Here is a 23,888-nt window from a genome sequence, read left to right on the forward strand (position 1 = left end):
GGGGTGCCATCTCCTTCCCCAGAGGATCTTCCCGACCCAGGGATCGAACCCACATATCCTGTGTCTCCTGCACTGGCAGGCGATTCTTTACCACTGAGCCACCAATATTACACAGAGCATACTTAATGGGCTCCCTGTATTTTTTTCCCTGGCTGCTCTAACTTTGAGCCTACCCTTGAGATCCACATGCTTCTAACTCCTTCAGGCACAGAAGCCCTAGAAAGGGCACATTTACTGAGCACCTACTGAGTCTCTGCAGGTCATCTATACAGTGAGCTTCTACTTTTTAGTTGAAGAGACCAAGGTTATGTGACCTTCAGGAGCTGGAGTTGAGAATCAGGCGACTCAGTGCCTTATTGTGTTTTCCAGTCATCTGCCCACAATCTCGGTGCAGACAAGTGATGGCTGCATCAAAAATTTATACACAAGAGAGGAAACTCATCTGAGGAAATTGTCTCTAATATTAACACAGTGTTTTCTGGGATTTAAGGCAAGACCCTGTCATTGGGTCTTTGGCATGGAATGTCCTGCAAGCTTCCTGGGAGCATCTGTCGTGAGGACAATATTCTGTGGTTTATTCAACTCCGATCTGTCCATTGAATTGGTTGAGCCTCACAAAAGTCCTAGAGGTCAGTAGTGACCCTGGTACCTCAAAGCCTTCCAAGAAGCCAAGGATGTATACATTCCAAATGAATCCCAGGACCAGCCACAAATGTTCTGGTCCAAAATGATTTCCATGCTTGGAAGACAGCTTGTTTGTCTCCCCTCTCATCCCTACGTGGTCTTGCTGGGGATCAGGTGTCTTATCTGACTCTTGTTCTACTACATGAGTGAATGCTAATGGACTTCTCCCTCTCAAGTGGCCTTTTGAAGTTGTCCTCAAGGCAAAAACCTCAGGTATTTCCATCATCATCATCCAGACATTACCACTAAATACTGTACACCAGGCTATGGCATGAGATTTCCTACAACACCTCATTTACTTCTCAGCAACCCAACTGAGAAAGAAGGGAAAGAAGAAAAAAAGTATTCCCACTTTACAGATGAAGAAACTGAGGCTCAGGAATTCCCTGGTGGCCCAGTGGTTAGGACTCAGAGCTTTCACTGCTGGGGCCCAGATTCAATCCCTGGTCAGGGAACTAAGATCCTACCAGCTGTGTGGCACAGCCAAAAAAGATTAAAAAATAAAAAATGAGGCTCAAGTGATAAACTGAGCTATCCAAGGCCAGTTTATTAGTGGCAGAGCTAAGTGTAAACCCACAGTCTCCTAATTCCCAAGGCCATGACCTTGACCCTCTGTTATGTTACCAAAGAGGAAGGTACGGGGGTCAAAGGGCAGCTAGGATGTGCTGTCTTCATCCTCTATGGAGCTGTGACCTGCCCCGTAGTTCAGCAGAGTAAGGAAGGGGGAGATATACTAATTCCCTACGTGCATCGCCCTTTATGGTCAGCCAGCTCTTTTCGCAGACATCAGATCGTGGATCCTCTTAACAGCCGCACGAGGCAAGTACTGTCATCTCTGCTTCAACAGCGAGAAAACGAAAACTGAGGCCCAGAAAAGGGATGTGTCATGCCTGAAGCCACATAGCAGAAGAAGGACAAGGCCACACGTTGAACTCGCATCTCTGCCTCCAGGCCCAGGTTCTCCTCTGACACCCACGTAGTTGCAGGCACAGGTCGGGGGTGGGGGAGCGGTGGGGGATTCCGAAGCAGGTCTGCGGATGCCAAGGACACGCCCACGTGTTGAGCACAATGAGGGAAATTCCGAAAGTTCCTTGGGATGGCTCAGGTGTGGCCAAGCCCACCGTCTTCCTCAGGGACCCTCCTCCTCACGCAGGCTTTTCCTCTTCCTTCTCCAACTCCCCCAACAACAACCAGAAACGGGGTCCCCTCCCTTCCTGGAAACCCTGCTCCCCTTGGCCACTCGGGGCTTTTTTCCACAAACAGCCACGTCCATCCATCTCTGTCTTGCGGGCCTCGGGGCCTTGGTGGGGACACGCTGACTTTGAGGAGGTTAAAGGGGCCGGTGCCCGGCCTTCATCTAACAAATGGGTCGCCGTGAGGGGAGGACCGTTGTTGTTCTTTCCCGGCCTCAGAAGAGGAGCCTGTCAGGAAGATGGAGAGGCCAGCAGGCCCCCGGCCGCGCCCCGCGGGGAGGCTGACAGACGCCGGCAGCTGTGCGGGCGCCAGGGTTCCAGGGCCCTGCCTTCTCAGCGCAGAGGGCCCCCTGCGCCCCTCCCCGAGCCCCTCCTGACCTCTCAGCCCCCCTCCACGACCCAGGACCCACCCTTCCAGGGGCAAAGGGCCAGGCCCTGGGCCTCCCTGGGAGGGGGTCCCTGGCCAGATGGGGAGGACAGAGCCGGAGTCCGGTTACAGCCTGCGGGCCAGATCCCAGGAAGGTTCCTCTCCCCTCCAGCCTCCTGTGGATTCCTTCCAGAGCCCCCACAGCCTGCAGCCCCTCGAGGGACCTCCCCAGGCTGTTCTCTGAGGAACTCCCTCAGTGCCCCCCCACCCCACAGTCCCATTTGGAATCATCCAGGTAAAGGAAAGCTAGATGGACTAGGAAGGGAGCCACTTTCATCCATTACCTACTTCGCACTTTGCATAAATGATTTCATTTTGAATTCTCCAACGTCTGCGGGCATTCTGAGGCAGTGGGGCCAGGCTGCCTGGGCTTGAATCCGGATCCTCCACTTCCCAACTGTGTGTCCTGATGCAGGTTACACAGCCTCTCTGTGCCTCTGTGCCTCCTATAAAGGATGGAGAAGGTGAGAAAAGCACTTGCTTCAGTGGGCTTTTGTAGCATCCACTGGGGAACGTGGTTGAGGCCCTAAGATCAATGGCTGAGTGGAAGCTATAAGGACCATCCCACGTTAGGGGAAATGGAAGCTCAGAGAGATGAAGTGACTTGTCCTGGGGCACACAGCTGGGAAGTGGCAGATTCCGGATTTGAACTTTGAACTGTCTAACCCCAAAGTCTGTGCTCCTTCCTTGGCATCAAAGTGCTCCAGACTGGACAGCCGGCCACCTGAGGGCAATGCCTGCTTCTGCCACTTCTTAGTTGTGTGATTCCAAGCAGCTCACATAATCTGTCTGAGCCTCTGTTTCTTCATGTGTATAAATATAGAGTGTAATTCTTTCTTTACCCAAAATAGGAGGGTTGTAAGGTTCAGAGGAGAGATGCACGTGCAATGGGTAAGCCCTGGACAAAGCGGAGAGGGGAGTCTGGTTTGTGGCTTTGACCCCATCTCCTCCACCAGTCTGCAACACCCTGGCTCCCTGTTCTGGAAGATGAGATGCCTGTTTAATTAACAGCATGTGTGCTGCCTCCAGGCTTCAGGCTTAAGAGCTGAAACCCATGGCCCCTCCTCAGGGAACCTTGGGCATCTTTGGAGCCAGCCCCAGCATATACACTGTTCTTACCGTCCATTCCCATTTCAGCCCCAATCCTGCTGCACTAGACCATGTCAATAATTCAGGGGGCAAGGAGCTCTGACCCTATGTGCTTGAAATGTCATTCTCCAAGAAATTATATTAACCCTCCAGAGACAGCAGCAGGCCATGGGGACCGAGTAGACTGACTGGCCAGTTGGAATGGCAATGGATCCTCCTCTGATGGGCAGCAGCCTGTAAGACCATGAGAAAGTGAAAGTCCCTCAGTCGTGTCCGACTCTTTGTGACCCCGTGGACTCTGGCCTGCCAGGCTCCTCTGTCCATGGAATTCTCCAGGCCAGAAAACTGGAGTGAGTTGCCATTTCCTTCTCCAGGGGATCTTCCCAACCCAGGGATTGAACCCTGGTCTCCTGTATTCATTGCAGGCGGATTCTTTACCCTCTGAGCCACCAGGGAAGCTCTTAGATGGTGAGACTGTTTGCCAAAGAGAACTCTTTGGGGACTTCCCTGGTGGTCCAGTGGCTAAGACTTCACACTCCCAATGCAGGGGGCCCGGCGGGGTTCAATCCCTGGTCAAGGAACTAGATCCCATGTGCTGCAATGAAAATCAAAGATCCCCTCTGCCGCAGCTAAGATTTGGTGCAGCCAAGTAAATAAATATTTTTAAAAAGAGAGAGAGAGAACTCTTTGGGGAACGAGAAGCTCCTGATTCCTATTTCCATGCACAGACTCCAAGGAAAACTTGGCCCCTGGGGGTGGGTGGGGAAGACAAAGCAGGTGAGCAAAGGTTACAGAGCCAGAGAGCAGGTGGGGGAAGCCTGGAGAAACTTCTAGGAACCTATCTAAGTGTCTTTCCTTTGCCTTGGAGAAAAATGACTTGAAACCCCACTAGACAAGAGTGTGGCTAATTGGCATGTAAGTTGGGGGTTAAAGAGCGGAAGGAAGAATCTGATTGTTTTTTTAAGTTACTGAGAAAGTGAGAATGTCACTGTGGGCAGAGAGAAATAATTTTTTTTTTCTGGAGTGTGTCTTTCTCTCTACTACAGACCGTAGTGGGCCACTGAGACTTGCAAAAAAAGATTGCTTTTAATCCACCTTCCTTTTTGCAAGCAGCAGTAGAAGGGCCTTTAAATCAAATGCAATCAGCAAACTTGTCTCTTGCACTTATTCCCTGCTTCACTCCCTGGAATTTGGCACTTGATGGTTTCTGGATCTGACTTAAGGCTTTTTTCAAATCCAAGACTTGGGGAATTTTGTTAACAGTGCAATAAAATAACTTCATAGTGTTATAGGAGGCACATTAAAGAAAGTGTGTGTGCTGCTCTCTTTCCTTAAAAAAAAAAAAAAATACAGACAATGTTTCTTTAAAAGACTCCATCTGCAAATCCCATTAGATGTGCATATAAGGTTTCTGATGATTAATAGTTGCCTGCTCGGGTTTTGGTTGGAGGGGATCGTGTGTGTGCTGGTTAACCCCTCCCTCTCCTCTCTCACATTTCACTTCAGAAATTTGTCACTCTCTCCCCACCGCAGGATTTAAAAGTGTGTCTCAGCAGCCCTGGACCAGCTCTTTGCAGGCATTTGCTGCGGGCTCCAGGACAAGCCCTCGTCAGCCGGTGCGTCTGGGCTGGGACAGTGAAAATGTTTAGTGTCATCGGCGACAAATACACGTACAGGGGACCCCACTAGGCAGGCTGGTGGCTCAGGGGGAACAGGAAGCCAGGAGCCAAGTCCAACATAGGTGTGGGCACACGTATGTGTGGCCACCCACACGTGTGCGTACTTTGAGGAGCAACTTTCGTTTTGGTTTTTGTTTTGGTTCCTGAGGCAAATTTTCTATTGAACACTTTTGCCCTCCTATTTAAAAAAAAAATTTTTTTTTTTTTGCATTTTTAACAATTTGAATATAAAAAGTGTAAGAATCCAACCTTTGAAAGGATTGAGGCGGGCAGCAGACAGCAGATGGATCCAGCGGCCAGCAGCTGCATGAGGGGTCCCCACCCCCCGGCCCCTGTCTGGGGCTGCCTTCGAAACCCCCACTCGGAAGGCACTGGGGCCTCAGGGCTCCCCCACTACCCGCCAACCCCATTCTCCTTCCACCAGAAACCAGACTTCCCAGCAACAGCAACAGCTGCGTACCCCGACTTCTCAGCCTCCTGCCTGGCGGCCACCCCACACAGCCTGCCCCGGGAGGAGCGAGGCTTCACTGAGCAGCACCCCGCCTTCCCACAGCCCCCCGACTGGCACTTCCCTGTCTCGGAGGCCCGGCGTAGGCTCAACCCAGGCCCCGCGGGGGGCTCCAAGGAGATAGGGGCCAGCAGCCCCGGCCTGGTGGACACCACGGGAGGCCCAGGCGAGGACTATGAGGTCCTTGGGAGCACTGCCAACGAGACGGAGAAGAAGTCAACCAGACGGAAAAAGGAGAATTCAGGTAGGTGGCTGAGGAAGAGCTGACAGTTCCTTTACTGTGTGACCTTGAGGAAGTTGCTTGCCCTCTCTGAGCCTAGGTAGCCTGACGTGAATGGGGGATAATATGATCTAACCTCCCCAAAGGCAGGAGACTCAAACCAGTTACCTTTGGGGCTATTTCTGCTCAGAGTTCTAGGATTCTCTGGTGATGGGGGCTATGTCTGCCTCCTCACCTCTCCTGGGTTCCAGGAAGGATGTGCTGGAAAGAGAATGAAACAGAATCCACAAAGATTCAGAGGGCAGGTGGGATGGAGCCTCTGGGTACAGGTTGGCAAAGGCTGGAGGGGGCTTTTCTGAACTGGACTATGTCTGGGTCACACTTCTCCCCAGTATGCCCCAGCTGGTTCCAAATGGCCCCGAGAGCCCCTGGGCTGACTCCCCAGGAGAGTTAGCTTACTCCCCAAGGCTCAGAGGGCTAAGACCAAGGCTGGGACCCTGGGCAGTCAAAGAGAACCAGGACTCTGTCTCTGGGAGTCTAGAGGCAGCAAAGCAGACATAGGGCAGGGATGTGAGAGGCAAATGCTGCGGTTTGGGGCAGACTGCCCATGAGGAATGCGCTGTCCTGCTGGGCTGTGTGCACAGGCCGAGGAGCAGCACCAGCTGCTAAGGTCTGGGTGATCTCCCAAAGGCCACTCCTCAGAGGAGCCCTCCTGGGGTGTCACCAATCTTGGGGAGAGTCAGAGAGGCAGGCAGCAGAGGGGAAGCACGGGTGGAGTATCAGAGGATGGAGCTGACCTGCTTGTTCAGACCCCAGTTAATGTCCATCTCCTCCTGGTAGTGGGGACTGTTGTTTCCTCATCTCCCCATGGGACCTCCCAGCTTCTCTCACCACCCATTCACCTTTTATCTGATTCCCCGTCTCTATCTCGACCAGAACAAAACAGTGCCCTTGCCTCCTGCACCCACTGCCCGACTATGTCCTCCTAACGGCTGCCCTCAGGGCACATCTGTCTGTCTGAACCTACAGAAGAGTTTTCATGGGGCTAATGAGGGGCAGGCAGCAAATGAGAAGACCAACCAAAGAGAACGCTCCCTGCTTTAGGTTACGAAGGGCTTTCAAAGTAGCCCAGATTTCCCGAGCATCTTCTGTTTGTTTTGGCAGAGGCCCTAGGGCTGCAGGGATGAATAAGGTGGTCTCGCCCCCCAAACAGCTCAAACTGAGAGGGAGGGGAGGCCAGCAGATGCCACCGGCAGTGGATGTGCCATGACTGAGGGGGTTCAAGGTGCTGTAAGAAACATATGATAGTTCTGAGTCGCACAAGGTTCGAGTTTGCTCCGTCAGGTCTTATCAGCGCCTCGATTCTTTACGCGTGGAAAAGAAGAGGCTGAAAAGCTTGAGAGGAGCTCTGCTAGCACAGAGTTAAAAGACAGTGACCCACTCATGCCAATGTACCCAGCACTTTCCTGGTTTTAGCCTTCATAGTCCAGTGTCCCCAGAACAGTTGGTCTCCCTAGAAGAAAGCTCAAACCCCAGACTTCAGACCCCAAATCCCACACCCTTCGGTAGATCTCAAACACAATCCTCATTTTGAAATATCTGGTCTCCATGCTTGAAGAAGCCCCTCAGTGTGCCCAGAGTGGATGATAAAAACCACAGTCCCTGGTGGTCCAGTGGGTAAGACCCTGAGCTTCCCCTGCAGAGGGCAAGGGTTCGATACCTGGTCAGGGAACTACGATCCATGTGCCATGCTTCAAGACCAATAAATAAAATAATAATTTCTTTGATTTAAAAACAAAGCAAAACAAAACATAGCCCTCTTGGATGCTATGAATAGAAGGGCTCTTTAAATTCTCAGCCGGTTAAACCCTGAACTGTTCCTAAGCCTGGCTGGAGATTTGCCGAGAATGGGACACTCTCTGCTTCTCCTCTCAAGGAACTCTCAGCTCCTTGGCTCTGCGCCTAGTTGAAGAGCTCGCCCCTCTACGATGCCTGCCACTGTAACTCCTCCATCTCTGCCCACACCCACCTCGGCTGCATCCAGCCACTTTCCAGGGAGCTGTGAGCCAAGAATACTGGGAAGGCATGGACAAAGCCAAGGGCCAGGCTTAGACAAGGTCATTCCATGTTTCAGCTGGACCCAAATGCACCATCTTTCCTTTTGATGAGTGGCCTGTGGATGGTGCTTCTCGTGTGCCAAGCAGCTGGCCACCCCAGGGCACCCTCCTCATAGGGTCAACTTCTGGTCAGGAGAGGTTCCCACCCAGGAGGGGCCCTGAGCTCTCCCTCAGGGTCCTCTCAGAAGCAGCACTGGCGGCAGGAGTCACACAAAGCAGGGCACAGCTAGCTGGCTCTCCTTCATTCTCTGGGGTTCCAGACACTCTGTGGTCAACATGGAAATCTTTATCCCCCAGTGGCTTGCATCATCCTTTGGGATTTAATTAAAGAGGCAGGAAAGATCAGCTTTGTCAGAACCTAAAGAAAAGAGAAAGCAATGGGCAGGGCTCACAACTAACTCCAGGAGTCTGGAATTCAGATCACAAGAGACAAATCCACAAAGAATCACCACCCTGGGACTTCCCTGGTGGTCCAGTGGCTAAGACTCCATGCTCCCAATACAAGGGGCTGGGGTTCGATCTCTGGTCGGGGAACTGGATCCTGCATGTCCCAACTAAGACCTGGCACAGCCAGAATAAATATTGAAAAACAAAACAAAGAACCCCCACCCACCCTATCAATCCTGATCCACTGGTTGGACTGTCTTCTTTTAAACTTTGGCATCCTGTTCATCATGGACTTTTTGTAAGAATTTTGATTCTTTTTAAACATTGCATTAAAATGTTCTTTCTCTTCATTACTGTGGTTTTTGGTACCCCTTGTATGCTGTACTCAATGTGAGTGTCTCATCCCGGCCCCTGCTAGGCCACCTCTGGAAAGCTAACCAGCACTGATCAAGAAGTGTGTTTTCCATCACGCTTCACAATCAGGTTGCGGGTTGGCACTGCAACTTCCCACTGCTTGACGTTGGGAAAGTCCTTAATTTCTCAGAGCCTCTGTCTCCCTAGGTGTAAAATGGGACTCTAATAGTATCACCCTCCACACAGAGTCCCTGCGAAGGTTAAACGCTGTGATCCATGAGATGAACCCTGTGCCTGGCACATGAGTTCGATAAATAGTGGCTATGAATGGTATCAGGCCCGTCTTTACAGAACTGGTCTCCAGAACATAGAATGTGACAAATAACCCTTTGTTTTGGGGGACAGTGGAATTGAACATTTGAAATAAGCTGTCTCAGAAATTCCTGAGCCTGGGGTATAAAATGTGGAAACTTCTCAAAATCATTGTGAGTCCTGAAATCCAGTTGCCATCAATCAGGAGCCTGAAGCTCAGAGATCCCACCAGAGAAGCTGGGGGAGGGAGTGAGTCGGGCCTGGTAAACGTGTCCCATGCTGGCTGGCCTGGCCAGGAAGGGTCCGGTAACAGAAAGTTACTGAAAGTTCCTTTCGAAAGGAACATTCTCTGCTCCCCGGTCTCCTTCAAAGCTCTGCCAGTCCCAGCTGCTTTCCCATTACTTGCCATCACTGGAAGTGGAGCTGATTTGCTCAAGGAAATGGTCAGGAAAGCGGGGTTCCCGGGACCCCACTCTGAAACTTTCTGTTGGTTCACAGCACAAAGCTGATTTGGGAGTTGGCTGTGATGTTAACTTGCCCTAACCACTCCCACTCCGGGGGTCCAGGGGGCGTTAAAGACCCCTGCTGGCAAGGACAGCTGCCACTGCTGTTTGCCCCTCAATCTGTCATGGCTACCGTGGTCGTCTGTAATTTATGGGAATGAAGGATTTCACGGTGATTTCCTGACGGGGTTCAAGGGAAGGTCGCGTGTGATCAGCCCGGCGGCAACAGGTGAATCTGATCGGCCGCCTGGGAGGGCCTCTGTGCCTGGGATCCCCGCTGCTGGCTGACGCGCTCACATACTCCTTCTGTCTGCATCAGACTTGCTTTGTCCTCCACCCCACACTCCTGGAGCTCCGACATGTGTGCGTCCCCGGGCTCCTCCTTCCCTGTTTTTTCCCCTGTAAGATCTGATGTCCACCTGCCCTGCCCCTGCCCAGCTACGCACACTCTCAATGTCCCCTGAGGTTGAAGAACCCGCCACAAAGTGGCCTCTTTCCCACCTGACTTCCCTCTACAGCCCACCCCTCCCACTTCTATCTCCACTCAACAAGCCACCAAGCCAATTTAGTTGCCTTGCCAAGGCACCCTGCTTTTTCTCCCCACCACCCCGATTTGTTCAGTACTTCCCCTTGCCTCAAACACCCTTCTCTTCCCACACTCTTCTGCCTTATTTTAACATCCAGCTTGAAAGTCATCTACTCCAAGGATCCTTCACTCCTTCCATCCTTCCTTCATGATTCCACTTAAACATGGCATCATTTCAGTGAAAGTTACAGTTTAGAAATTTCAAATGACAGTATCACTAGAACCTGAGGATGATTTTATAAATAAAGTTTGCAACTTCATAAGGGAGCTCTCCTGAGATTTCTTACCATCAAACATCTAATATTTGAAATCTGTTTTTTCTTTATTGTGATCAAAAACACATCATGTAAGCTTGACCATCACAACCACTTTTAACTGTGCAGTTCAGTAGCATTAACTATATACATATATATATATATATATATATATAATTGTGCAACAGATCTCTAGAACTTTTTCATCTTATACAACGAAATTCTACATCCACTGAAAAACAGTTCCTTTTACCCTCTTCCCCACACCCCACCCCCCAACACACACACCAGGCCCTGGAAACCAGCATTCTACTTTCTGTTTCTAAGAATTTGACTACTTTAGATACCTCATATATGTGGAATCAAGCAGTATCTGTCTTTTCACGATAGGTTTAGTTTACTTAGCCCAATGTCCTCAAGCCTTATCTGTGTTGTAGCATATGACAGAATTTCTTTATTTTTTTAAGGCTGAATAATATTCTGCTCTGTGTATATGCACATTTTCTTTATTCATTCATCTGTAATGGACACTTAGGTTGCTTCCACCTCTTGATTATTATGAATGATTCTGCAATGGACATGGATGTGAAAATCTCTTTAAGATCCTGCTGTGAATTCTTTTGGATATATACCCAGAAGTAGAACTGTTGGATCATATGGTAACTATTTTAATCTTCTGAGGAACCACTATACTGTTTTCCCTATGGAATGCTTTTGTTGACCATAGTTTTGGTGTCATAGCCAAGAAATCATTGCCAAATCCATTCTCTCCATGTTTTCTTCTAGGAGTTTTCTAGTTTTCGGTCTTGCATTTTTAGGCCTTTAATGTATTTTGAATAAATTTTTATGTGTGTTGTACAGAAAAGATTCAACTTTATCCTTTTGCTTGTGGAGATCCTGTTTTCCCAGCACCGTTTGTTTAAGATTGTTCCTTCCCCATTGTGTAGCCTTGGCACCTTTATTGAAGATCATTTGGTCATTTATGTGGAGGCTTACTGGGCTCTCTATTCTGTTCCATTGATGTACGCGTCTGCTCTTATCCCAGTATCAAGCTGTTTTGACTACTGTCGCTTTGTAATGGGTTTTAAAATCAGGAAGCAAGAAGCCTCCAGCTTTGTTTTTCTTTCTCAAGATTGTTTTGGCTATTCAGGGTTCCTTGAGATTTCCTATGAATTTTAGGATAATTTTTTCTATTTTTGCAAAAAATGCCATTGGGATTTTTATAGGGATTGCATTGAGTCTGTAGATTACTTTGTGTAGTATGGACATTTTAACAATATTGCCTTTCAAAATCCATGAACACAGGATGTCTTTCTTTTCATTTGTCTCTTTAATTTCTTTTAGTCGTGTTTTATAATTTTCATTGTACAAGTCTTTTGCCTCCTTAGTTAAGTTTATTCCTAAGTATTTTATTCTTTTTGACAGTATTGTAAATGGGACTATTTTCTTAATTTCCCTTTTGAATTGTTGATTGTTCATGTATAGAAATACAACTGAGTTGTACATGTTGATTCTGTATCCTGCAACCTTGATGAATGTATTACTTCTAAAAGGCTTTTGTGGAATCTTTGGGGTTTTCCACATACAAGATTATACTATCTACAAAGAGAGATCATTTTACTTCCTTTCTGACTTAGATGCCTCTTAACTTCTTTTTCTTGTCTGATTGCTCTGGCTAGGACTTCCAGCATTATATCAAATGGAAATAGTAAGAATGGGCATCCTTGCCTAGTTCCTGATGTTAGAGAAAACTATTTTAGTTTTTCACCACTGAATATGATATTAGCTACAGGCTTTTCATATATGGCCTTTATTATGTTGAGGTAATTTCCTTCTCTTCCTGGTTTGTTGAGTGTCCAAGAATCCTTTTGTGACCTCTCTCTCCGCACACACGGAGCATGACAACTCCATTTTAGCATCAAACCACAGTTGGCTTATATCCAGAGTTACAGATGCATGCAGCGGTCTTTTTCCTTAAAATGGAAGTGTCTAGATGGCTGGAATGCTATCTGATTCACCTGTGCAGTATCACCAGCACCTACTGTAACATTTGTATATAGAAGCTGAGTGTCTGGCCAATAACCTCTACTGTAAGCTGGCATTCACCCCTTCATTTTCTCACATTCTAAGAGTGGCTCCACTGCCTGGCATGGGGTTTTCACCATGCGTGCTGTGCTTCTGTAAAATGCATCAGGACTTTTATAGTCTCACTCATGAAAAGGTGTGCAGAGAGCCAGACTTCCATCATAAAACCAGCGCAGGGTCAGGGTGAGTGCTGGGGTCAGAAAGATGTGTAAACATCCACATGCAGGCTGGGCTGACTCACAGGAATCCCCTACAGGGCACTGGGGGTGGGTCCAGCAAGGGGAACTGCTATGGCTGAGCAGTAAAGGGGACCCACCATGGTCAGGCACTTAGGGGGGATCCTGGCTGGGCAGTTAGAGGCCCCAACTGCCGCGTGAACAAGTGGCTGTGCTTGCCACTCTAGAGGAAAGCACACCTTTTTCTAATTTGCAGAGAGGTCCCTATGGTCTTGCATCAGCTTTGTACCCATTGTGGCCTTGCTCCCTCTCTCTCCTCAGTGGTAAGCACAGCTGTAGGGAGTTAGGTGGGGGGCATCTTGGCTCTCTTGGGCTGCCATAACAGATACCATAGACTGGGTAGCTTAAACAACAGACATTTATTTTCCCACAGTTCTGGAAACTGGAAGTCAAAGATCAAGATGTTGGCAGGTTCAGTTTCTCCTGAGGCTTCTCTCTTTGGCAAATGGCCACCTTCTTGCTGTTCTTGGCGTTCTTGCCTTCTTGCCTCACTTGGTCATTCTCTGTGTCCTCATCTCTTCTTACGAAGACACAAGTCAGATTGAATTAGGGCTCACGCTAACAGCCTTCCTGGAGAAGGGAACGGCTACCCACTCCAGTATTCTGGCCTGGAGAACCCCATGGACTGTATAGAACATGGGGTTGCAAAGAGTCGGACACGACTGAGTGAAAGTACTTAAAGTACTTTTGTACTCTGTACTTAAAGTACAGAAAGCACTTCTGTGAAAGTACTTAACAGCCTCATTTTAACTTCATCACCTCTTGAAAGATCCTATCTCAAAACAGTCGCGTTCGGAGCTACTGAGGGTTAGAATGTCAACATATTAATTGATAGAGGGGACACGATTCTGCCCATAAATAGAAGAAACAGGGACAAGATTCTAGCAGTGACACAAATGCTCCAGTTATAAACCCCTTTGGCAGGACCTCAGAGCTTACCTAGCCTGGGGTCCAGGGTCTGTTGGCCACTAGAGCTTTTCCATTCCTATAGGGTGTTGCTTCTGGCCACAAGGAGATCCTGCATTTTTTTTAAGTTTGTTTTTTTTTTTTTTTGATGTGGATCATTATTTAAGGTCTTCATTGAATTTGTTACAATATTGCTTCTGTTTTATGTTTTGGTCATGAGGCATGTGGGACCCTAGTGCCCTGACCAGGGATCAAACCTGCATCTCTTGCACTGGGAGGTGAAGTGTTAACCACTGGACCACCAGGGAAGTCCCGATCCTGGCATTCTTATCTTTTTCCCACAAACAGAGAAGAAAAAGTGGAGACTGTTTTAGGAATGAATCCTTAGAGAAGCAGGGCATTTGACAGACAAAGAAGGAAAGGACGTGATAACAAAATAAATGGACAACCTCAGTAAGTGTCACCTGGGTCATGAGCACGACTCTTGAGTATCACACCCAGTGATTGCAAATCCACCCCCACCTCTTTGGGGCAAGACTCGAGGCCCCTGGAGACCCCTAGAGCCAGCTTCCTCAATGCCCACTCTGCCCACTGAGTCAGGCTGCCCTGGCCTCTCCCAGCTCCCAACACTACTCCAGCCTTTTCTATTTCATGTTTTCCCATCTTCCTTGAATTCGATGATGAAGGAACCGTGTGAGCAGTGGAGCCTGGGTCCTGAAGCCTACACTTCCTTTGGTGACAGCTGAAGGTGACATCTGGAACTTATAAACACAAAGCCCAGAGCTGCCCGTGCCTTCCCCAACCATCTCAGAAGCTCACTGCAGCTCCTACCTCTCATTTCCACTGCCCCTCCCACCTCCAATTCTCTGCTACAATCCTCCATGGTCCCCATACCCCATCTCCTCACTCAGTCCATTCCACTTTCCCTCATCAGAGCCCACCCCCACTGCCTGCCCCACCACCACCAGGTGGGACTCTCAGCAAACACGACTCTAGCCCTAGGCATTCCCATCCCAGAGAACATAACCTAAATTCCCCAACCCTGCTGCTGGGCTCCTCAAAGAAGCTGGGAGCCCTACCATGTCTCCTCAGGCCCCCATGGGAGAGGAAAAGGGTCTAGACATTGAGGTGGAACAGACAGGGCCCAGAGAGAGAGGCTGGCCAGTCCTAGGCAGCCAGAGAGGTCTGGATGCAAATGCATCTGGGGAATGGTTCCATCCAGGTCTTGTCTATTTTGAGGGCTTTGACTGCTCCCTCTGAAGCTGCAAGTATCAAAACTAATGAGCAGGGGATTTCCCTGGTGGTCCAGAGGTTAAGACTCCACGCTTCCAATGCAGGGGGTGTGGGTTCAATCCCTGGTCAGGGAACTAAGATCCCACATGCTGCGCAGTGTGGTCAAATTAAAAAAACAAACAAAAAAACAGCTAATGGGCACATTAAAGGCCTGGTCTGTAGCCCAGAAAACTATAGGCACCATTTTCAGAGGATTTGCCAAGGTCTCACTTAGGGAAGTCCCTGGGAGGCCGACCTGGACCCAGATTCAGATTGCCATCCTTGGAGTAACCACATCTCCATACTCACTGTCCCCGCAACCCAGGGTGACCTAGCCTGGACAGGTCCTGGGGGACTTTGGGCAAACCATTTAGTCTCTGGGTCTCAATTTACTCATTTGCTCTATGGTCTAATGTGTATCTTACCTACCTCACAGAATAATTAAGAGGATCTAATAGGAAGCAGCCTAATAGCAAGGAAATAGCTTCCTCTCAAGGAAATCTGGGTTCTCAGCCCACTTCTGCCACTAACTTGCTGTATGTCTTTAGGCAAGTTTCTTACCTTAACCTGTAAGGTAAAAAGGCCACATCAGATCATCTCTAAGTCCCCTTCTAGGTCTGCTATTCCATGATTCTGTAGTACAGAGGAAAGCCCAACAGAAGTTTTTCTCTGGGGGAAGGAAACCCATTGTCAATTGTCAACTGCAATGTGCTATTTGAACATGGGGCATGTGACCATCTATCTGGTCTTGGATAGAAATTTATGTTAAGTAGCTGTGAGAGTTGGGGAGTAGGAATACAGAACTCCAAAAAGGGCACATTCCCCAAGGTCTGTCTGAGCCTCCCTCTAGTCCCGATAAAGCTGTCTGCTGACTTTAAGAAGGCTTGCCAAACGTGACAGCTATTTATGAAATAATTTACCTTGGACGGTGTAAAAGCTCATGGTAGAAACCGCAATATCACACACACACACATCCTGTTTGCATTTCTCTGGGCACTCTGGACCATTCCCTCATGGCCCTGCTCCCTCTGAGGGTGCGCAGAGGATGGGGCGGGGCCATGTAGCTCCTCCATAGACACAGAGGCAGCCTGCTGAACACCAGCCTCCTCTCTCTGCTGTCATGGAAGAGGCATCCTTTGGCCCCGAGGAAGAATCAGGACCAGGAGGACTGACGTGGATCCTCACACAGATCAGTTCTAGTTACTGTGGTTGGAACCAATAGTGACACAGATTCAAGTACAGATATGCAAAAGTACTGGGAGAAGGGAAAACAGTTACAAGGCCGGACATTGAAAAGGCGTCCCTTTCGCACAGTTCTTGAGACGTGGTACCCCAAGAAGCGTCATGTTTTACCTCTGCCTGTGCTACCTCTCCAACATCATCCCCAGTAGAACCTCTCCTGGTGGTTCTTTCAAAGGAGTCTCAGCTGAATGCCACGCACTGCGCTGTGTTAACACACATTTCCCATCTCATTTTACCTTCGAAGCAGACTTTTGATCACAGCGGGTGCGAGAGCTAACTTGACATACTTGACCCTTTTGTCATTTCTAACATTTCTAAAAAGTTCTTACACCTGTGGGAAGCTGATGAGGGACAAAGGTCCTCCCAGTGCCACCCCGTTTAGCCAAATGTTGCCTTGAGGTTCACATACGGGTTCAGACACTGGGTTCCCAGCTTATCCTGAGGCCCCAGTGCCCAAATCAGGATAATAAGAGATGAGATAGGAGAGTGGATAGGGAGGGGTTGCCCTGGTTTTTGCCCCCCCACCCCCAACCAGTCCAAGACCAGCCACAAAGGGCTCGTCTCCCGATCTCCCCTCTTCTCTCTAGGAAGGATTATGTGCAGGACTCTATGTGTGTGTAGGACGGGTATAACTGGGGGAGAGGTGTCCATAGGGCACCTATGCACACCTAAGCAGGCCTGGGAGACGGGGAGGGTGGGATGTGAGCATCAACCCAGGACAAGGCTTCTGGGAGCCCAGGAGGTGGAGATGCACAGAGCTGCCGTAGTCCAGGTCCAGCCCCCAGCCAGCCAGATACAAGATGGAGAACCTGACACCAGGGCTGATGATGGCCACGGCTCTGGTCAGCTGGATCTGGATTCAAATATCAGTTCTGCTGCCCCAAAGCTGCCCAGCCAAGTTCCCGGGCCTCTCTGAGGCTGTTTCTGCCTCTGTATACTGAGAAGGATTTAGCAAACATTTAACAAGTACCTCCTATGTGCCGGGTTCAGTAGCAAGTGAGAAAAGCAGTTATATCCCTGGGGAGAGAGAGCTATTAATCAAATTATCACACAAATCCACATGACAAAGATAAACGGATAATAATACTGCCTACTCCTTCCAGTGTTATGTGGGGACGACTAAAGCCGTGACTGCATCTTAGCACAGGGAAGACTTTAAGAAGTGACAGCTGCTATTACCCCAGGCCCTCAGATGGCATCTCAAGGAACTGAAGAATCAGAATACTATATATTCGTTTCAGCGCTTTGAAGTTTTAAAAGCATTTTCCACCTACAGCAGCTTGTCCAGGCTTCCCAATAACGCTGGGAGGTAGATTTCTGGATGAGGAGGCTGAAGCCCAGGGAGGTTAAGCGACTTCCTGAGAGGCTCCAACAAGAAGATCCAGGATGCAAACCTCGGCTCAAGCCCTCCGGGTTTGATACACTCGCTGCTGTGAAAAGAAAGGACTGGGAAACACTGAGCCCCCGGGCAGCAGCGGGTGGGAACCGCGCCAGGCTTCGCGGCCTCGCTCCGGGCTCGCGGGCGGGGACGTGCTCCGGGAGCGGCGTCCCTCCGCGGCGAGAGCGTGACCGCCCCTCCCTCCCTGGGCCGCGACGGCCAAGGCTAAGGACTCCTGGGGGACCCCGGCCGGGCGGCGCGTCCTTCCCCTCCAGCCCCCGCTCCGCTTCCGGAGAGGTCCGGGCAAGCAGCCCGGTCGGAGAACTCGTCCCCTTCCTTCCCAGCCCCCTGGCGCGCCCGGTGGGCGGCCCACCCGGACCCGGCGCGGACAGCCGGGCATCGCGGCTGCGGGGACCCCCGGGGGCGGCCCTCCTCCGCCTTCTCCACTTCCCCGGGACGCCAGGCTGGGGCGGGAGGGGCCCCCATCTCTGTCCCGCGCGCCTCCCCGCGCCTGAGCCGCCTCTCCCCGCCCTTCTCCCGGGCTCCCGGCGGGGGACTCGCCGACTGAAATACAACGGACTGCGTGGAAAGCGCTAGAAAGAACCGGCAGGCTGAAGTTCCCAACGGAACGCGGAGTGGACGAGGGGGCTCTGTACCCTGACCCCGCTTGGCAATCTGGCGGTTTGGCCAGCTTCCCAGCCTGTAAAACAAGGACAGTGAGTTGAAAGACTTCTAATTTTTAGAGCCCTGCGTAAAACGTGCTTCCTGGAGCCCTTTCCCGGCCACGTGGCAGCGTTGGTAGTTCATTGTGTGGGTGTGTCGTCTCCTTCCTTCAAGCCTCTCCACCCGCCACCGTCTCTTACCCTGCTCCGGGAGGTCACGATACAGTCCCTTCTATGTATACAGCACTTAACAGTTTGTAAAGCCCTCCTAAGTGTATTTCATTAGAACAGTGTGTGAGTCAGACTGCCTGAGTGGATTCCAGCCCCTCCACTCCCTGGCCGAGTGAACAGTTTACTTCACTTCTCTGTGCTTAGTTTTCTGGTCTGTAAAATGGGTTTCGTCCTAGAACTCACCTGGCTGAATTACTGTGAGGATTAAGTGGCTGATACACCTAAAGTGCTTGGTCCCTGCACCGCTGTTAGCAGCTGCGATTGAGCCCCTGCTATGTCTAACTCAGAACCTCCTTCATAAATGAGCTTTCCAGACTGGGCCCCTCCTGGTGTCAAAGGTAGGGGCTAGGGTAGGTGTTGGAAGCCAGGAAGAAACTTAAAGCAGCGCCTCTCAATTTACATGTGCACACAACTCCTAAGGTTAGTGATCGTGTAAGTCGCTCAGTCGTGTCCCCGACTCTTTGCAACCTCATGAACTGTAGCCTGCCAGACTCTTCTGTCCATGGCATTCTCCAGACAAGAATACTGGAATGGGTTGCCATGACCTTCTCCAGGGGATCTTCCCCATCCAGGAATCAAACCTGGGTCTCCCGCATTGCAGGCAGTCTTTACCATCTGAGCTGCAAGGGAAGCCCTAACTCCTAAGGGGATCATGCTAAAATGCAGATTCTGATTCAGTAGATCTGAGGATGGGAGGTGGGCAGCAGGAAATCTTGCAAGTCTGGTCAGCACCCAGGCTCTGCTGCTGCTGCCACCAGACCATCCTTTGAGAAGCCAGGTCTTAGAGCAGTGGTTTGTAACCCTGACCATGTGTCTGAATCATCAGAAGCCTTGTTAAAACAGATCACTGGGTCCCACTCCCAGAGGTTTTTCATTCAGCAGGTGTGTGTGTGGTGATGCCCAAGGATTTGCATTCATAATGACTTCCTAGATGGGGCTGATCTCCCCGAGGACAGAGAACCTCAGTTTTAAAGCATCTTGCCCCACAAGCTCATAGCCACTACCAGTGTCAAGTTGAGGGTGGCTCAGGTGGCAGAGGTCATTCAGCAGCAAGGGCAGCTTCTTGTGCTCTGGAAATTAAAAATAGTTGTTTGAGGGGCAGGGCACTTGAGGTTGGGATCCTAAATTCTTTCCATTTCTCTTAGGGTTAAGACATTAGAAGGAATGATAAAGGGACACGGTGGGATCTTTCTCAGCATCCTTTAAAAATAAGAGCGACAGGGAAAGGCTTGCGTCTCTGCTTGAAGACAAAAGAAAGGGAACCAAGGTCCCTGCGGTTCATATCTTCCTGTTTGGGGTCCTCTCTTCCCAGACAACCAGGAGAATCGAGCGAAGCCAGAGGGTGCCAGCAAGGCCCGCAAGGAGCGGACAGCCTTCACCAAGGAGCAGCTGCGGGAGCTCGAGGCTGAGTTTGCTCATCACAACTACCTGACCCGGCTCCGCAGATATGAGATCGCGGTAAACCTGGACCTCTCCGAGCGGCAGGTGCGACATGGAGGAGCCCCTCCTCTGCTGGCCATCCCTCTTTTCCTGTGCTCTCTCATCCCGCCTCCCTCCCTGCCCCCTTCTCCTGGAAACTTCTCCTTTCTCCTCTCCCTCCACCCAATCCAGACATTCTGGTTGTACCTGACAGCACCTGCGGAGATTCTAACAAGGCGGATGTATGGAGCTCACCCCTAATGATTGTTTTCACTGGTCTGGGGTGGAGTCCAGGCATCAGAATTCTTCAAAGGTCCCCCAGGTTGGGACTTCCCTGGTGGCCCAGTGGTCAAGACTTCTGCTCCCAATGCAGGTGGCCAGGTTCAATTTCTGGTCAGGGAACTAGAGCTCACATGAGGCAACTAAGACTGGTGCAGTCTTATTAAAAAATAAATATTTTTTAAAAAGTCCCCCAGGTGATCCTCACATGCAGCCAGTGTTGACACCTCTGCTCTGCTTATCCCCAAACGTGAGTGTGCAGTGGAATCACCCAGGCCCTTGTTTAAAATGCAGATTTCAAAAAAAAAAATGCAGATTTCAGGGTTCCACAGTGTGATAGTGCAGTAATAGAGTAATAGAGGGAATCTGCATTTCTAGTAGGTTCTCCGGGTGATTTGAACATGCAGCTGTTTCCTGGGCACACTCTGAGAAAAACCTCCTCACCGTTTGTTTTGGCCTTTTCTTCAGAACATTCCACCCATACTCATGCTCTGATGTGGAGTAGAATATAATAATAATTGATAGCAGCTTTCAGTTGAGAAAGCGATCTGCTAGAGTGCTGGATTTAGAATCAGAGGACTTAGATTCAAATCTTGCTTCTACCACTTCATAGCCCTGGGACCTCTGGATCACATCTTCTCCTAACCTCTCTGGTCTCCATTTGTAAAACCGGGTCATAACCCCACCCTGAAGGTTTACATGCAGGTAAATGCTGAAGCTCAGATGAGAAAATGCCCAGACCAGAGCTACCTAAGCTGAAAAATGCTTTCCAAATGTGCCTAGGGAAGAGGCTGGTGATTCTGTGCTCCCAGATCCTTGGGTAATAAAAGCTTGAGGGAGGGGTGTCCACATAAGAGGGGCAGGGCTTGTGAAGGGGGTGGGGCCAATGCAAAGTGACATTTAGTACCAGTTCTTCTGCCTGTGAGGTTTTCTTTATCTGGAGACATAAGACAGGTCTTTGAGCAGATTGATGAGTCTTCCCTTTGGTCTCAATACCTGGAGCCTTTGGAGGCATGGGGAGGGGCAAGCAGAGTTTCGAGCTGGGCTCCCTGGAGCTGCACCCCAGGTACCTTGAGTGTCAGTATTGGTGAGGTGGTCACACCTGCCTTGAAGTTACCGGGCTCCTCTGTTTCCTTCATCAGGTCAAAGTGTGGTTCCAGAACCGAAGGATGAAGTGGAAGCGCGTGAAGGGGGGTCAGCCCATTTCCCCCCACGGGCAGGACCCCGAGGATGGGGACTCTGCCGCCTCTCCAAGTTCAGAGTGAGATTCTCCAGGGAGAAAAAAAAAGAAGACTGAGGACTGAGCCCCCTACCAAAGACCCCCACCCCAACCCCACCTTAACCTTCTCCCACTCTCCCAGGGCAGCCTCTCCACACTTCACAGTGATTCCTGGATAGAAAGCTGCCCAGGGCTCCTGGGAGCCTTGAAGTTTCTAGAAAGTTCTGTCCAGCATTACTCTGTCTTTAGCAGCCCCTTCCCCAGGGCCTTCACTTCCCACAATTCTCATGGAGTCAATCATACAGCGGCCAGATCTGACCCAAGTGAATTTGGAGAATAGCTCTGGGGACACTGTTTCTTCGGGTCTAAGCTGCCACTCACGCCTCCTTCTCACAACCTTCTTCCCACACTGGCCAGACCTCCTCCAGTTCTGGACACCTGGCCTGATGGGAGAGGAGCCTTGAGACCAGCCGGTGAGTCACAAAAGCAGATGCCCACAGAGAAAGGCAAGGAGACACATACATACATACACACACACACCCTAGACCACCTCTCTTTTCTGGGTTTTGTTCTGAGGCTTTGGGGGACCTCAGTTGTCCCAAAACCCCAGGGAAAATCAATGTGAGGAAGTCTGAAGACAGAAACTTAGCTGCTACAAATCAGAAGCCATCCATGGATCCAAATTGGCTGGCTCCGTGGGCAAGTTCATGAGCACTGGCTGGAAGCAGTCAGGAGAGCATCTTGGCATAGGTCTCTGTGGTCCCCACACAGGCCTTTCATCCTGGCTTGACTAGGTGGGTGAGAAGGGACCCAGAACAGCACCTGCTTCTTCAAAATCAATTCAGGGACATACCTGGGATTGTTGAGCCGGACCCCAAATCACTGGAATAGCTATTCCTTTTAAATCTGTAATTTCTGGATGGAAAAACTATCCAGATGCTCACATTATTGACGTGAGGGCTGGAGAGGGTCCCTGTGTTCCGAGGATGGAGCAGCCATACTAGGGCTGCTTACTGGGTGAGGGCCTAGAAATGTGGGACCCTGGCGTGGTTTCTTTCTCCAGCTGCAGGGTCTTGTGCTTTCAAAGAACTCTGGCTGCAAAAGGACCAAGAAAATGTCCTACTTTCTCCATGCGATGCATCTGAGGCCCTCTGAAGTGTGCATTCCACAAATGCTGTTATGATATGAGAAGCTGCCACATTTATGTGTGGACTGCCCAACCCCCACCCCAGGACTGTTGGCCCAGCAACCTGAGGCTACTGACACCTTGAGAGAGGCCCCTGCCTGCCTCAGTGCTCTGTCCCCCAACACCAGCTGGTGTTGCAGACGGAGGTCAGCAAGAGTTTGAGTTCTTGTATGTAGATGTAATCATTCATGTGTAAAAAAAATACAAAAACAAAAAACCCACCTCCCTATCTTGAAAGGACAGACTCTGTGGAAAATGATTGCCAAGTGAGATGGCTGGTTAGAGCATGTGTAATTTTTTCTAAAGTATACTTCATCTATTTTCTTTAGATTACATCAAGTTAACTGTGTAAAATCAATTCACTTACTAAGAAAATTCTTCGAGAAATAAAATCAATAAAAAGAAAAAAAAGAGCAGAGTTTCCAGGTCTTTTTTCCTGGAAGAGCTAAGAACCACATGTCTGTAGGTAGTCCTCTGATACTCATGTGATCATCAGCCAGACAAGATCTAGAAACAAAAAAACAGAAATCCTCTAAACCAAGGTATCCCTTGGTTCTTCAAAACGTAGGGGTGCAAATATAATGGATTTTTTTTTAAAAAGTCTTGTCTTCCTTGCAACTGTTTTGTCTTCATTTTCCATTAAAAAATTTTAGCTTTCAGTTTCCCTAACCTGTGGCTTATCAAATAGACAAAGGTCCATAAACAAAAGGTGAACTCCTTTGTTAATAAAGGAAACTTGACCATAAAACTAACCATCCCTAATGTTTAAATCCAACGTTTGGAGGTTTTTGTTTTTCAGGGTGCAACAGTATACACCAACAGTAATAAAAATGACATGAGAAAAAGTGTCCTCAATTCTGTGTCTTTTTAATTATAAGGGATTTGTCTCACCAAGATGTCAGCAATGGACAAAATAGGCCTGGCTGGACAGAGAGGAGGGAGGGAGCTCGGAGGAGAGCCCTGGCCAGGATTTGGCTCTGAGGCTGTCTGGGCCTGGTGTGGGCGGTCACCAGAAATGACATCATCAGGAGCTGGCGGAAGAAAGCAGACCCACCAAAATCAAGGTGCCAAAGGGAAGGTTCAGGTTCAAAGCCAAGCAAAGCAGACACCCCAGGCATTCCAACACCCGCTGCTCACTCAATTCCTGTGGCTTCAGAGGACATCAACCTCTCTCTTGGTTTTCTTGTCTGTCTAGAATGTTCCTTCTCTATTTCCCATGCAGACTTAATCTCCCTTTCTCAATGCTTTTGCCTGCATTCCTAGTTCCAAGATTTTCTTTCTGTCCACTGCCCTTTTCTCCCTCTTCTTACCTTCCCCAGATGATCCCATTTACCTACATTTGTTTAAATTGTGGTAAAATGCCCACAACATAAATTTTAAACCATTTTCAGGTGTACGGTTCTGTGGCATTAAGTACTTTCACATTATTGTGCAACCATTGCCATTAACTGTCTCCAGAG

The 23,888-nt window shown here is 49.6% G+C and overlaps 1 protein-coding gene across 2 annotated transcripts; it reads left to right on the forward strand.

The window, feature by feature from the left end:
* Nucleotides 1–4,910: 4,910 nt before the first annotated feature.
* On the forward strand, nt 4,911–23,283 carry MEOX1 (mesenchyme homeobox 1). Of its 2 annotated transcripts, XM_043467603.1 has the most exons (3): nt 4,911–5,824; nt 19,638–19,810; nt 21,166–23,283. In XM_043467603.1, exons 1-3 carry the CDS (start codon nt 5,356–5,358, stop codon nt 21,286–21,288), a joined length of 765 nt encoding a protein of 254 aa, XP_043323538.1. In that variant the 5' UTR covers nt 4,911–5,355; the 3' UTR covers nt 21,289–23,283. The 2 variants fall into 2 exon arrangements, with proteins under 2 accessions (XP_043323538.1, XP_043323543.1); XM_043467608.1 differs by lacking the exon at nt 19,638–19,810.
* The last annotated feature ends 605 nt before the right edge of the window (nt 23,284–23,888 follow it).

This window comes from Cervus canadensis, chromosome 1, assembly GCF_019320065.1.
Source record: "Cervus canadensis isolate Bull #8, Minnesota chromosome 1, ASM1932006v1, whole genome shotgun sequence".
NCBI lineage: Eukaryota > Metazoa > Chordata > Mammalia > Artiodactyla > Cervidae > Cervus > Cervus canadensis.

Excerpts from the sequence above, each read along its gene's own strand:
- MEOX1 (XM_043467603.1), top strand. The coding sequence starts at position 5,356 with ATGGATCCAGCGGCCAGCAGCTGCATGAGGGGTCCCCACCCCCCGGCC. Across the intron at positions 5,825-19,637 it reads ACGGAAAAAGGAGAATTCAG|ACAACCAGGAGAATCGAGCG; the intron begins GTAGGTGGCTGA and ends CTCTCTTCCCAG. Across the intron at positions 19,811-21,165 it reads TGGACCTCTCCGAGCGGCAG|GTCAAAGTGTGGTTCCAGAA; the intron begins GTGCGACATGGA and ends TTCCTTCATCAG.